At 48.5% G+C, this 14,445-nt stretch overlaps 1 protein-coding gene across 1 annotated transcript in view; it reads left to right on the top strand.

Moving 5' to 3' along the window:
• Ccdc136 (coiled-coil domain containing 136) overlaps positions 1 to 9,938 on the top strand; it is a 31,435-nt gene extending 21,497 nt beyond the window's left edge. The window contains 9 exon segments of the mRNA XM_038319848.2: positions 148 to 237; positions 240 to 587; positions 590 to 651; positions 1,015 to 1,030; positions 1,033 to 1,133; positions 1,136 to 1,210; positions 1,212 to 1,241; positions 2,397 to 2,678; positions 9,828 to 9,938. Coding sequence (XP_038175776.2) covers positions 148 to 237; positions 240 to 587; positions 590 to 651; positions 1,015 to 1,030; positions 1,033 to 1,133; positions 1,136 to 1,210; positions 1,212 to 1,241; positions 2,397 to 2,678; positions 9,828 to 9,938 — 1,115 coding nt within the window.
• Positions 9,939 to 14,445: the final 4,507 nt, after the last annotated feature.

Genomic DNA, 14,445 nt, shown 5'->3' on the forward strand with positions numbered 1-14,445 from the left:
GTCAAAGACAAAGCCTTGTGAGACTGAGGTGTGTGCCTGTGCGTCTCTCAGGTGAGCACTCACATCTGCTCTGGGAGAGGGGGCAGCTAAAGACTGAAATGTCTCAGAGTAATGGAGATGTCTCCCGCTCCCCCACCTCCCTCTTAGTCCAAGGTGCTTGTGACCAGCTGCAGGCTCTGCAGATGCTATACGACAGCAGTCAGAGGCAGCAGGAGCTACTGCAGCAGGAGCATGGGCGCTCCTAGAAGAGCGGAGGAGGCTGGCAGGCTGAGCTATCAGCTCTGCCATGAAGAGAATGCAGCTGCTCAAACTCAGTCCCCACCATAAAATGAGTCTTGAGTCCTACAGAGAAACTTAGGCAGCATGCCCCCCCAGCAGTGACAGCTTCCACAGGAGTTATGACAGCACCGTCGAGGACAGTGAGTGCTATCAAAAGAGTTACGTAAGCTCACAGGTCAGCAATGAAAGCTTCCTCAAGAGCTATGACAGCGCGCCAGTTGCAATGAGGCCTATCAAAGAGCTTACCGCTCCAGTAAACACGAGTGTGGGCCTACAGAAGAGCTACGGCAGTGCCGCCAGCTCTGAGACCTTCACAAGAGTTACGCTAGCGTGGCACCGATGAGGACCCTGCTTGAGCCTGAAGACATAGAGGTAACCAACCACTGCTAGATGACTGGGCAGTCAGGGGAAGATGGGTTTTCTATCTTTGAGGAAACATTACCAGGGGAAAAGGCATAAGGAGTAGTAAAAGAGGGAGCAGGGTCAGAGCTGGCCTGGGAGACTTCCCGAAGTAGGTCAGGCTCCTACTCATTGCTGCCCTGCTTCCCTCAGTCCTAACAGAGCTGGCCTGATTCGGACAGAGACCCTGGGGTTAAGGACTTCGAACGTAGTCAGGATGTTCTTTCTGGGAGGAAATACAGTCTCGCCTAGGCAGCTCCAGGGAAGGGCCTAGCAAAGTGTAAGGCAGAGATCAATGCTTCTTGGGGTGCCATCATTGCTCCCCACTCTCTGCAGCACTTTGAGGAAACAGTGGCAAGGTGCTGACCAAGTTGCAGGCAGTGAAGGCCCTGTACCAGGTGAGCCAGGAGGACCAATGGCAGCTGCAGGAGCAGATGTGCAGGCTGTCTGGTGAAACAGAGAGAGGCTGAAGGAGGAGCTAGACATCTGTGAGAAGGAGCTGAAGGAGTGCATAGAGAGCCTCGAGAAGCCCACGGCTTCCCCAGGAGCGGACAAAGAATGAGGTACCAGTGCCAGTGGCAAAGTTCCCCTAGGAAGTCCAGAGACCAAGGCGGGGAGGGGAGTGCTGGGAAACCAGATCCCAGGAGACCGGCAGTATGCTGCATCTGACGGATCAGTGCACCAGTGCTCACTGGCTGTTCCATAACTGGCCAGCCAGTCTACTCTTCCTCCCTTTGGCTGCTTCTGTTCTCTCTCTTACATTGTACCCCAGAGCACTTGTATGGAGCTATTTTTTTTACTTGCCAATTCTTTATTTTTAGGCTCGTTGTGTTTATTTATTTTATTATTTTTATTTTCCAACTAGGTTATATAAATTCAAGGACAGGACTCTGACCCGCCATGGTTCACTGTCCAGTGGAGGGGTCCCTGCATGTATGCCTGGGATAGACGGAACAGACCCAGAAAGTAATGGCCCCATGAGCCTAGTTGATTGGTACTTACTGGAACAGACCATATGCTGCCATCAAGCCCAGAAAGGCCAAAACCTGAGACTAGGGAACAGGGTTATAACTGTGTATTACTAGAAGGGAGGTTCAGGTGCCCAGGACACTGCCTGGTATATGCAATAATTCCCCAAGTAATTATCTGCTAGAGAAAATGGGCTAGGGGCTGGAGAAGATGGCTCAGCGGTTAAGAGCATTGCCTGCTTTTTCCAAAGGTCCTGAGTTCAATTCCCAGCAACCACATCGTGGCTCACAACCATCTGTAATGAGGCCTGGTACCCTCTTCAGGCATGCACGTAGACAGAATATTGTATACATAATAAATAAATAAATATTTAAAAAAAGAGAGAGAAATGGGCTAGGTGATGTAGGAGTTCTTGGAAAAAGAATTAGATAATAATAAATGCCTGAGGTTCAGAAGTGGTGTCAGTCCTGTAGTTATTCCCCGGACAGGTCATGATCAAAAACATAGTAATAATATTTATTGATTTAATATTATTTTTTTGTCATCCTAGATGTAGACCTTCTAGTACCTTGACTTAGGGGGAAAGCTATCTATCTGTGAAACTGCTTAGATCTCATTGTCTACTTGAATTTCTTATTGTCCACTTCCTTGTGAGCTGTAGGAGGGAGAGTTGCGAGGCGATGATCCTTTAAGGGCCTGGGCTGACTGGGTGGGAATGCTGTGGATAACTGGAATCCCACCACCAACAGATCAAAGAACTGCAGACTAAACTGCGGGAGCTGCAGCTGCAATACCAGGCTAGCATGGATGAGCAGGGGCGGCTTCTGGCAGTGCAGGAACAGCTGGAGGGGCAGCTGCAGTGCTGTCAGGAAGAACTCCGCCAGCTCAAAGAGAGCAGGTCCTCTATTAGCTCCGAGGCCAGGGGGAAGAATGGCAATAAGAACATGAACAAGAATGCCAATGGAGTAAAAAACAAGAAGCTGAGCAAGGCATGCTCAGAGATCTCGGACGGCAGCTTTGACAACAGAAAGGTGAGTTGCAGCCTTAGTAGCCAGAGAGGCAGGTGGATAGAGGAGACCCCATGAAGAAACATCATCCCCACTAACAATTCCTACCAACAAAGGTACTTTGAGGAAGGCTTTTGGTACCACTGATGTCTGCAGGAGTTCTGTCTGTATAATTCTAGCATTTGATCACTTCTGTGGGTGCTATGGGGAGAATGCACAACAACCGCTTTCACTGACCTAAGGCCGACTTTTGGGACTCTGTTATTCCTAGTTACATGACCAACTAGATAGAGAGAAAGGGATTTATTCAAGAGGACTGGGTGTAATAAACATTACCAGGAAGGGTAGGAAGCAACAGTTAAGGAGCAGAGCCCAAGAATTTTGAATTATCATTAAATGCTTAAAATGGCTTAATGGTCAAACAAGAAGTGCTAGCTTAACATACTAAATGTGACTGCCCTCCACAGCACTCTTGGAAAGATTAGCTAGTAGACCCAAAATACAGCCCTGCACGTCGGAAGTCTGACGTGATACAAGTAGAGCTTTCTGTCTCGAGGGTAAGATTCTTTATGGGTAACAGCAGCCCTGCCCCGCCCCGCCTCCACCCCGCAGAACCTGGAGGTGGGTGCTGTACTACAAGGCCAGCCAGAGGAATTAGATGGAGATAGCCAAGAGGAAAAGAGATGGTAAGAGTCAAAAAGGAAAGAAAAGGAAAAGCACGACAAGGAAAGACATGTGTGGAACTAGCTAATAGCCACCAGACCATAGGGAAGAGCCTGCAATTCGTAAAAGAGGAGGATGGGGACTACGAAGAGGAGGTACCCACCGAGAAGGGGAGGATAAGGAAGACAATGAAGAGAGGAGGAGTCTTCTGAGGCTGCTGAGGAAGGCAACCCTCTACGCTTTCTGAGCAGCAGAAAGGTAAACCACAGCCAAGGCTGGATCGAGTGGGGATGAGCTGGGGCTCAGGTGCCCTGGTGTTCAGACTGGCACTGCCAGGGGTACAATTCTACAAGAAGTGAAGGCCAGAGTATGTGGTGGGCATGGGCACGAGAATGGGAAGGGGCTGGAAAAGGCAGTGTTCCTGAGGGAAAATGACAGGCGTAGACAAGTTCCATTGCACAATGACTGCCTTTTCTTGGAACCAAGGTCACTTACACTATGTGTTGCTCTCAGTCCACCTCCCCCCTGTCAACAGTGTTCCCTCATCCCTCTCCCTGACACAGAGGACCTTGATGATGTAACCCTTATTCATTTCTGCTAGCCTCAGCAAATCACTTTCATCCCTTTTTCCCATGATACCCTGTGAGATCTAACCCTTGTTAGTGCTCTGGCTTTGTAGGCCTGTATAACCCACTAGGTTTTGCATATCATAGAATGTGAGAGTTGGGCCTCTGGAGTGTACTGGGTGATGCTCAAGTCAGTATGCACAGCAGGGACACTGGCCAGTCTGCTACCAGTCACTGCTCTCAGCCTTAGTTCCTGGGCCTTGAGAGTGTGTGTGTGTGGGGGGGGGGGGTTTTCTTGGGGTATATGCAGATAACAGAGGTAAGTTAGCTGCTTAGAGAAGTGTTTCATCTTTTAGGCAACTGACACATTTCCATTGGTATGTATCAGCCCAGTTTTACAGTGCAGAAAAAATGTCTCTTGTGATAAGTTTATCCCACTCACTTTATAGATATCTGGAATTTTCCAGCAGTTTGGTTTGCACTACTGGTTCATGATCCAGTATAGATCAAGTTCCCTGTTAACCATGAGGTGAAGGACTTGTTAGTTAGGATGTAAACAGGAGTGACGATCGCCCTTCCCCAGGCCAATGTTGCTTTCGAACTTACATTCTACCAGACTCAGAGCTCAGAGACTTGACCTCAGGGACTACTTTTCTAAATCGAAGCTTGACTTTTGTACTTCAAAGTCAAATGCATTGTTGATGTCTACATGTGTAGATGCCCTTTTGTCCCAGTGGATCTGAATGTCCTGCAGACAGCTCCACTGGCATTCACATTATTATGTACAAATTCAGTTTCTCTCTAGTGCTGCAGTCAAAGAACTAACCTCTATTGTTAGATTGATGTAGTACATTTTGTCTCACAAAGCATTGGATTCCTAGGGGATTTTGGGAACCAGAGCTCTGCATACTTCTAAAACTGAAGGAAAGTAAAGCTGGTAGGTGGCTGGCTCTTCTTGGAGTGATCCAGCAGAAGTATCTACCTGATTCCTGTGAGGAAGCCCACTGTCCTCTCTGGAGCTCCACTTCTCCAGAAGAAAGATTAGGTGCCGGTAATTTCTGCTTGACAGGACATGAGCTCTACATGACTAGAGAGGACACTGGTCCAGATACCTAATTTGGACCTGTCTGCTGCTTAACTCAGTTTTACAACTGTTGCAGGCTTCCTGTATGAGGAACTCCTCTGCTCTTCTCAAGGCTCTGGGAGCAGAGAAGAAATGCCATTGCTCCAGCTTATGTGGTTTTTAACCTTTGATTCTTCTCTCTTTTCCCTTTGTTTTCTCATCTTCATTATCTGTTGGATCTGTGTGTTTGTGTCTTTTCATACAACCACGCGTCCCCCGGTCTCTCCTGTGCTTCTCATTTGACATGTTGCAGCCATCCCCTGCCCCGGATCCCCCCATATTCTCCTTGCCTCTTGTAGGCCTGGTGGTCATATCAGCTCTGCTCTGGTGCTGGTGGGCTGAGACAGCGTCCTAACCCAGGTACTGGTATGGCTTCCTCTTCCCTCAGCTTCCTCCTCCTCCCATGACACAATAGCCGAGGCTCAGGTCTGAGTTGCAGCCCTGGCTTCTCTGACTCTGGTGCAAACCATACAAGCCTTCTTGAGCACGCCATGATGGACATAATGCACAGGTGGTTGGAATGCTTACCAGAGGCACAGTTTGAGTTTCTGTCCTTGGCACATCTTTGTTGCTATAGAAAAAAGCTACCAAGCTACTTCTGATGAGCTGATGTTTGCCTGCAAGGCAGGCCTGAGCTTTGTCTTTGTTTAAACCCCAGAGACAAGCTTTTGCCAATGTTCCCACCCAGAAGAAATTACTCCCTGTGCTTACGGGTAAGAGGAGATCCAAAGAGCTGTGATCCTTCTGATCCTCTCAGGAACACTTGGATGACAGCACCCTCAGCTGGTCCTTCCACCTTGGTAGAAGTAGAACTGAATCCCTGCTGTAGTATATATTCCCACCTTAAAAGGTCTCTAGTTTAGAATTTCTGCTTACCAGAAAAACGACAACAAAATCCCAGGAAATTATGTACAGTTGTGTTCATTCTTTTGGTGGATCAGATTCCATTATAATTGGCTTCTCAAGCCAGGCTTCTGGAGAGGATGTGATGTTGGTGGAAAGTTCCTAATGAGTAGAGATGCAGATGTCCTCAGCAATCAAGACTGATGTGGTCTGGGCACCTCTCCATTGGCCTAGCTCCTGTCATCTGGTCTGTTGACAGAATTTTCAGTTTAGGATGTTTAGGATGAAGATTGTTTGATGGTCTAAGGTAGGAACCTATGGTTCCACCTGCCTCCTGAAACCTGTAAGTTCTATTTTGACTTCCTTGTCAGACTTTGCTACTTCTCTCTCTCCTCTTCTTCTTCCTCTTTAAATAAAATAAATACAGTTGACTTAATGCAAAGTTCCAGAGTGACAGCTTTTGTTGGTGACAACCCTCACCATTTCCATATATATATATATGTATTTATACACATATATATATATGTATATGTATATATAACATTTATTTGGTGAGCTTCTGTGTGGAGGTCAGACGACCACTTTCGGAGTCTTGTGGTTTTTCTTCTGCCCTGTCTGAACCAGTGATGGAACTCAGGTCATCAGCATAGCAACAAGGGACTTTACCTATTGAACCAACTTGCCTCCCCTCCTGGCTTCTTTTCCTCTCTCTTTAATCTTCTCACAGTCCCCTGCCTCCAGTCTTTCTCTTTTCTTTCTCTTAGGCTGTTCAGTTACTTCCCATGACAGTCTTTAGCTCCTTTCATGTGACAGGGACCTCTCCTTTACACCTGTTCCTCCAAGCATACTTCCAGAAATCTCTGAAGTTCCTGTGGAATGAGACAAGGGATTCAGCCACAGCCTTTTGCCAGGCTCCACCATGCCCCATCAGAGTGCAGGGAAGGCACTGTGGTTAAGGGTTCTCCTGGGAGCCATTTGTGCCCTGAGCTCTGCAAATCCCCAGTGTTCAGCTTCTGCCCAGATCCTGAGGCACCATCGGGTAGAAGTCAGTGACAGGTGCCAGGAGCTTGACCAAGTCTGCTTCCTCCTGTTAACTTTGTCACGGGAAATACATGGTTTAGATTTCCATTTCTTCAAATTGAATGAAGAATGATTCTGCCCCGCCCTTCCCATAGTTCCTGTAAAGTGCCGTATTGCCTGTCAGAAAGATGGCTCGGAGGCAGGAGTGCTTGCCTAAGTTCTTCCCCGGGATCCACTTGGTGGAAAAAGAGAACCTACTCCGACAAGTTGTCCTCTGACCTCCATGTGCACAATCTGCCCCAAAAATAAATAATATTTTTAAAAATTAAAAAAAATAGATCAAATTCAGTTTTTAAAATCATAGGAAAAACAAAAAGAGCATGTACTTATATAGTGTGTGCTGCGTGCCAGGCTCGTCTCTAGTCACAGTACATATATGGACTAATTTAATCCCTACAGCAATCCTCTGAGGAAGCGCCTACTGTGTCATTTTACAGATGATAAAGCTAGTGTAGACAGGTGAATACAACCAGGAATTGTAGATATGAATGTAAGGAACTGATATTAACAGGGTGTGATTACATACACCTGCAATCCTATCCCCTCAGTTAGAGAGGCAGGAAGATAGGACTTTGGACCAGCCTGGGCTACAGAGTAAGGACCCTGTCTCACAAAAACGCAAAACCAAATCCTCTTTCTGTTTCTCAGCTCTCTCATTGCTCCCTCCCTTTCTCTCCCACCCCATTCTGCTTTGTAATTTTTTTTTTTCAACAGGGTCTCTTGTAGCCCATACTGGACTCAAATTATTTGTAGGGGAGAATGACCTTAAACTCGGGTCCTCCTGCCACTCCCTCTGGATTACTGGGATTATATGTGTGCACCACCACACTGAGTTTTAGGGGTGCTGGGGACCAAGTCCAGGGCTTCATACATGCTAGGCAAGTGTTCTACCAACCGAGCTACACCCCAGCCCTTATCCTCATCTCTTCTCACTCTGAGCACCTCTCGCTGGCCGGCCGCAGGTATACAACAGATTGTACTGGTACCCCGTTCTGCTTGTGCAACCTTCACCCTCAGTAGCTCTCCTGGTAACTGATAATACTTTATTTGTGTCTTGTCTCTAAAACTCTGTTGTATGCTGTGCACACTAATTATCCTTTCTGCATTCTGTGTTAACACTTGATTGTTTAGAGTTCCAAGGCCAGACTTTCCATCCTTCTCTATTAGCCACAGTTCATTCCTGTAACCTAGGAATTTTTGTCAGGTTTGTTTGTTTACCTTGACCCCGTGTTCTCACAACAGTCCCATTTCCTGCCAGCTTCATCCGCATCCTCAGGGGTGGCAAGGCCACTGCCTTTGTGTTCAGCCACACTGCATGGACGGACCCAGGCTTAGGAACTTGTCTGGCCAAGATCTCTTGATTCAGCAGTTTGGTCACTTAAGAATTGACCATGCAACACACTGCACTGTAACCCTCTTTGTCTGCCTGCCTGTTGTCTGCAAGGACTTCAAGGAAATCTTGTCAGACACTTTACTTAAGTCCAAATATGATTTCCTCAATCTGTCAGTTTGGTCCTGTGATTTCTAGAAGGCCCAGAAGCTCTCTGGGACCCTCAGCTCAACCCAGCGTTGTCTGCATGCACATGAACGTCAGGCCACCCACTCACTAGACCCCTTAACAGTGGCTGCACCACCTCCAACAACAGCAACAAAAATGGCTAACCCTCCCCCACAGCCGTCAACTATCTAGCTCAGCTAGAAGTGGCATCTGGAGGACAGCATCTCATGTGGCCCAAACTAGTCTCAAACTGGCCATGCAGCTAAACGCTGGGATTAGGTGTGCTACCACAGCTGGAGTGAACATTTTTTTTCTAGATCGTCCAGTTGTCTTGAGAGGGCCCGACAGACCAGGCAATAGCATTTATTTATCCTCCTGGTTCTGCTCCAAGTTTCTTTTATGGATTTTTCTATACATCGACTTCCAACATTAAGTTTTATCATTTCACATATTCTGTTCTTAGTAACTATTCCTACAAATTTGAGAGATTATCTTTGCTCTTTGTAATTAGCTTAAATTTTTCTTTAGATCAGTTATTCTCTAAACAAATATGTTGTTAGCTTTAATGGGCTGTACTCCATTTTTTCTTCAAGACATCTTTCTTTCCCCTTATGCCATAACTTATGATCCAAAATCCAAATTCTATCCCTTAAGCAATACAGTAAAAAGAGAAGTAAAGATAGGAACATTTTCTCTTATTTTCATGTCTAAGAAGACTCCTGTTTCCTGAACATTTTCCTTTGGTGCCCTTTGCTACCCATGAATCCTCGGGGTTTACAGCAGTTGGAGTGTTTAGAAGCCTTAGCACACTGAGCGCATGCTACAGGAAGCCAGTGTGACCTGGTGACTGAACGTGGGGAGCTGGGGTGTCAGCTGGGTTGGCTCTTGACACTTGCTCCCCAGGACCAGCAGCAGGTTCCCCTGAATTTCCTAGGAATAACACATCTGACATAAAATCTCTGCCACCAGTGAATTCCCTACTTACTTCATTCTACAGCGCATTTTGGTCACCTCCATGTCCCCGCCCCTCTTCCTCTTAACTCAGATCTCATTTGTACATAGAGCTCATGAGATGTGCCTGCCTTCTCCAAAGGCGGGACCACCCCTCTTCTTCTCACACATGCACACGGATTGTCTGGCTTGTGCACCGGGAACCAATATTCTCATCCCACGGGGACAGATCAAGCACAGATTCAGGAATGACCTAAGTGATACAAACAGCATCACTACAAACCTAGTGGTGTCAAAATGAAAAGTCTACTATCTCCATGGTTACCCAGGACGTGAGAAAAGCTGAGCTATCATGTTCCTGAGGTGTGCCCTCGAGCAGGCAGGTGATTTCTGGCTTAAGGAAGGGTTCAGAAGGCTGGGAACTCACTGTTTTTCTTTGGTCCCCACAGAACATGTTTGGGATGTGGAAGCCTGTGGTATTCTTGGCGATTGCAGCAGTGGCTCTGTATGTGTTACCCAACATGCGACCGCAAGATACAGAATACTGCTACATGAAGTGATGGCAGACCTGGGCCAGACCAGAGGGCAGATCCCCAGAGGCTACCACCCTCACCTTTGGGCAGAACACACTGTGCCAGAGCCCCCACCCACCCATGTGTCCCATCTCCTTTGCCTCAGCCACTCAGACTGGAAAGGCTTATGGGAGTTGCTGGCTTCCAACCTCCTGCCTTGTGTAAGAACCTGGGTTCCTTGTAATTAAATGTCAACCTAATTACATGAGACATTGTGTGGCTTTTTTTTTTTCATTAAATGTTCCACATAGCACTGAACAGAGCAATTACCTTTCAACCAAGAATTCCCACCTAAGAGTCTGCCTTTTAAATACAATTTTTCAGAAATGAGGTTGGCTCTCTCTGCTGCCAGGTGAATCACAGAGAGATTGAGCTGTACCTATTTGACCCTATCTCAAGGAACTTTTAAATACACAGAGAACTGGAGTGAACTGGGTACCCTGTGTATGGGACGAGGGCAATGAGCAAACAAAAGACTTCTTCGTTTCTGAGCCCTAAGATCTTCATGGGAGCCTTTGTGGTTTAGCCTTCCAACTTAAGGGACTCAGTTTTGGAGACAGTTTAATTAGTCAAGAGCCTAACTAACAAGGCAGCAAGCAAGACACTCGGATGCTTGGACTGAAGAGAATTTCATGAGGCAATTATGTGTGGAAGATGGGAGAAGCAAGGAACTCAGGTCCTAGCAACAGTGAAGAGTTGTTACCACCCTAGGCTGGGGTAGGAAGGAGGAATTTAGCCTTCAGGTCACAGGCCGTTATTGAAGGAACTCAGGGCAGGAACTCAAATCAGAACCCACGGAAGAACGTTGTTTGCTGACTTGTTCACTTTGCTAGCGTTCTTATGCAGCTCGGGACCAACTGCCCAAGCACTGTGCCACCCAAAATGGGATGGACACTCACACATCAATCATCAGTCAAGACAGTCCCTGACAGATGTGGTCATAGGTCACCCTGATCCTAGCAATCCTCCCTCAGTTGAGACTCACTCAGATAACTCAAAATGGCTTTTATGACCTCGAAACCCCCCTTTCTGCCTCTGTTGTGTAACAGACTTTCCTTGGGGAGTCGCAACACACACATCCGCCCATAACAGATAGGGACCGCCTGGCAGACCTAAATACAGATGCCACCAAAGTCAAATCTGGTGAACCAACGAGTTTAACTGGAGTCACTTCCAGGAGTATGGGTGAAGGGTTACTTACAGGAGCAGAGGTGATTCAAAGACGACGGCTACCTCACCAGAGCCTACACCAGCACCGGTGACAGTTCACAGCGCTGGGAATCTGCAGCACGCTGCACAGCCTGCGGGCTTGGAGTGTCCTTCCCAGGTGTCTCAGTGGTCTACACCTCTTCCAGGTAGCTCAGCTTGTCTGTCTTCTTGGAAGCTCCCCTCCTTAGAGAGTCTTCTTTGCAGCTTGTCTTTATTTTGTTCTGTATGTGGGCCACAGTACATACAGTCAGCGACAGTAGATGGAAGCTCAGAGACATGCAGGACCAGCACCAGCAGTTGGAATTAGAAGAGAAGATTCTGGGAGGCAGTCCATCTACCCAAGAGACCCGAACCTGAAAGCCTAGATAGTGACAGAATATGGCCTGCCTTCGCCCACAAACAATTGTTCCCTTTAGGGTACCTGACCCACATTCTTTGAGGATAGGATTAATCCCATTTTACAGAGGGGGAAGTAGAGGCTCAGAGGAGTTATGTAACCCGCAGAGCGAGCCGTGAAGAGACAGGTCTGGCCCTGTTTCCCTCTACCATTCTGCCCGACATCCGACAAGGCCACAGTATCACCATGTCAGAGCCCCTACACTGGAGGCCTAGCGTCATCACAGGTGACCCTGGGAACGTCCCTGGTTCCAAAACGCAAAATCTTCAAACGTGGCACATTTGACTCACTCCAGGGGCTTCGACCGAAGTTATAAATGACCACTGTTGGTGACTGATCAGCGGTGTCCCTGATGGGAGAGGCAGGCCCAGGTGATGAGCCAGGCACTGAGATAGGTCAAAAGATAGTCAGGGGGCTATAAACAGCCTGTGGCCCGAGCCAACACTTCTCAAACACACTCAGCTGATGAAACCACCTGTAAAGCCCCTCTTGGGACCTCTGCCTGGCTTGTGGGAAGAACATACTAGCTCTTCTCAGGGTGGGGGCCCCCCTTGGCAGGCCCCAGAACAGCATTGCGCACGGTCTGTTCTGCCTGCATGGCTGAGGCTGGGGACCTGGGCTCATGGGCTATATTGAGGGCTGAGTCACCAGCCCGCTCCTGGGCAGGCTGACTGTGACAGGCTGCCGGAGCCTGAGTCAGGCCCCGATTTATCCTGGAGAGCAAGAGGCTCAGGTTTCAGGGAGGAGGGTGATGGGAACCATCCATTGGCACTGTGTGCACTGCTCTGCTACCACTTGTCCCGCCCAGTCATCCCCGTGTGGGGCCTGCACGCTGACCCCCCTCCCCCGCCCCAGTGAGAATATACATGCAAGGGAAACTACCCTTCTATCGTTCCGAGGTCTTGCCCCTTGCTAGCTTCCCTCTGAACAGTCCCACCCCAACAGAGTCCCTGGCCTGACTAGGAGCCCCCACACCCCCACACACGTGAGACTGAGAGCCATGAGGAACTGTAAGGGGTCAGTTCTAGGTGCTCCGGCTGACCTCCTTTCTCCAGCTCCAGTAGCTCAGAGAGTACTCTATTTTTTTTTTCAACTCTATATTTTGGTTTCTTCATCAAAGACAACACTACGGAGCCTAGTGCTCCTGGGTCCTTGGGTTGGCTGTCAGAAGTCTGTCTTTACACACACACACACACACACAGAGAGAGAGAGAGAGAGAGAGAGAGAGAGAGAGAGAGAGAGAGAGAGAGAGAGAGAGAGAGAGAGAGAGAAAGAGAGAGAGAGATTCCCTTGTGAGACCCAGCTGCTAGCCTCCAGAGCTAGGCATCGCTCCATGGGAGAGCTCAGTCTTTCAAACAGACAGTGCCGATGCCTGCTGGGGGTTTGGAGGTTTGGGGGTTTGGACTGTGGGATGCAGGGATGGAGGTGGCTTAGGGAGAATGACAGTTTGGGAGACAAGGAGACAAGGAGGGGGGTTGCCAGCAGGAGAGTGGAATTCCTGAGCACCTCGTCACAGGCAGCCAACAGAACATGAGCTGCAGGGCCCAAGCTATTTATACCTCTCCTGTCATTCTCAGGGCCCCAGAGGCACCCCTGCCACGCTCACCATACACTACAGGTTCCTTTCCTGTTTCTGGCCCCTTTTCTGCTCCTCCCTGCTCCCTGCCTAAGGACGAGGCCTTCTCATTAGATGAGAAGAACAAAGAAATGATTGATGGAAATGTCATCATAAGCACCACCTCCCTCTAAGCCCTACACTGCTTTCTAAGTCCATAATGGGCTTGGTTTTCACTCTGCCCTTGAGGAAACAGCCTCAAAGATGTTCACTATCCTCTTCCTTTTCACTATGATTGGGAGGAGAGGAACAAGGTAAAAGTGATTTACCTGTCAGGTCAAAGAACCATCCCAAGCCTCAGCTACCACATGGATTGAGTTAAGGACTGTCTTCCTTCAATGCTAAACTTCCTTCGATTTGAAGGCTGGGAAAGCAAAGGACACACACCCTGGAAGAGGTCAGGACTTCTGACCTCTCCTTCATACATAGATGCATTTTGTAGCTCTTTCCCTTGTCTATGACAGGCTGCTGTGCCTGCCTCAGTTTCTCTGTTGCCAACATCCCCCATGCCTCTTGCCTTATCGGGCCTATGCTCAGCCCAATCCTGCCTAGGCTCCCTTCATACCCACTTGCCCCTGGCCCTGCCCACTTGCCCCTGTCACATTTCCCTTGGCTCCTCTACCAGGGCTCTCCTGATATTTGGCACACTCCTACTTTTCCTGGGATGATCTGCCCGATGGCCCGTGTGGGCATACTGCCCGGGGGGCTCCCTGGTACGACCTGGGCAGTCTTTCCCTCCCCTCACCAACTTGGTTGAGTCAGACTGGGGTGGTGGGGTGGCACACAAAGTGACTCACTGGGTACCTTTTTCCTGAGCTCAGCTTCATTCTGAGCCAATAAGTCTAAATGGACTAGTGACGGGGGCCCTGAGTCAGGGTCAGGAGCCTTGGCCTTTCTTCGGTGGCCCTGGGTTTGTGCTCCAAACAAGGGTTTTCTGTTTGTAAAGTAGCAAAATAAGGGAATCCCTTTGAACTCAGTCTCCTCCCGCCAAGTTGTCCTGGTCAGTGTCCCTGCTTCCTCTGGGGTTGTCTACACACACACACACACACACACACACACACTCACTTCCTTTCTGAGTTCACAGGTGGACAATACACCAGGCTAGAAGCCAGGTCTCCTAGGCTGTGTCAACAGCCTTGTCACCAACTCCAGAAAATTCTGTCAACACCAGATGAGTGTATTAAGCCCTAACCACTGCCTCAGTTTCCCCATTCATTTCTTTAATTCAGTCTGGGTGTGGAAGGAGTGTACTTCACCCCTAAATGACTGAGACT

Source organism: Arvicola amphibius, chromosome 2 (genome assembly GCF_903992535.2).
Source record: "Arvicola amphibius chromosome 2, mArvAmp1.2, whole genome shotgun sequence".
In the NCBI taxonomy this organism is placed as follows: domain Eukaryota; kingdom Metazoa; phylum Chordata; class Mammalia; order Rodentia; family Cricetidae; genus Arvicola; species Arvicola amphibius.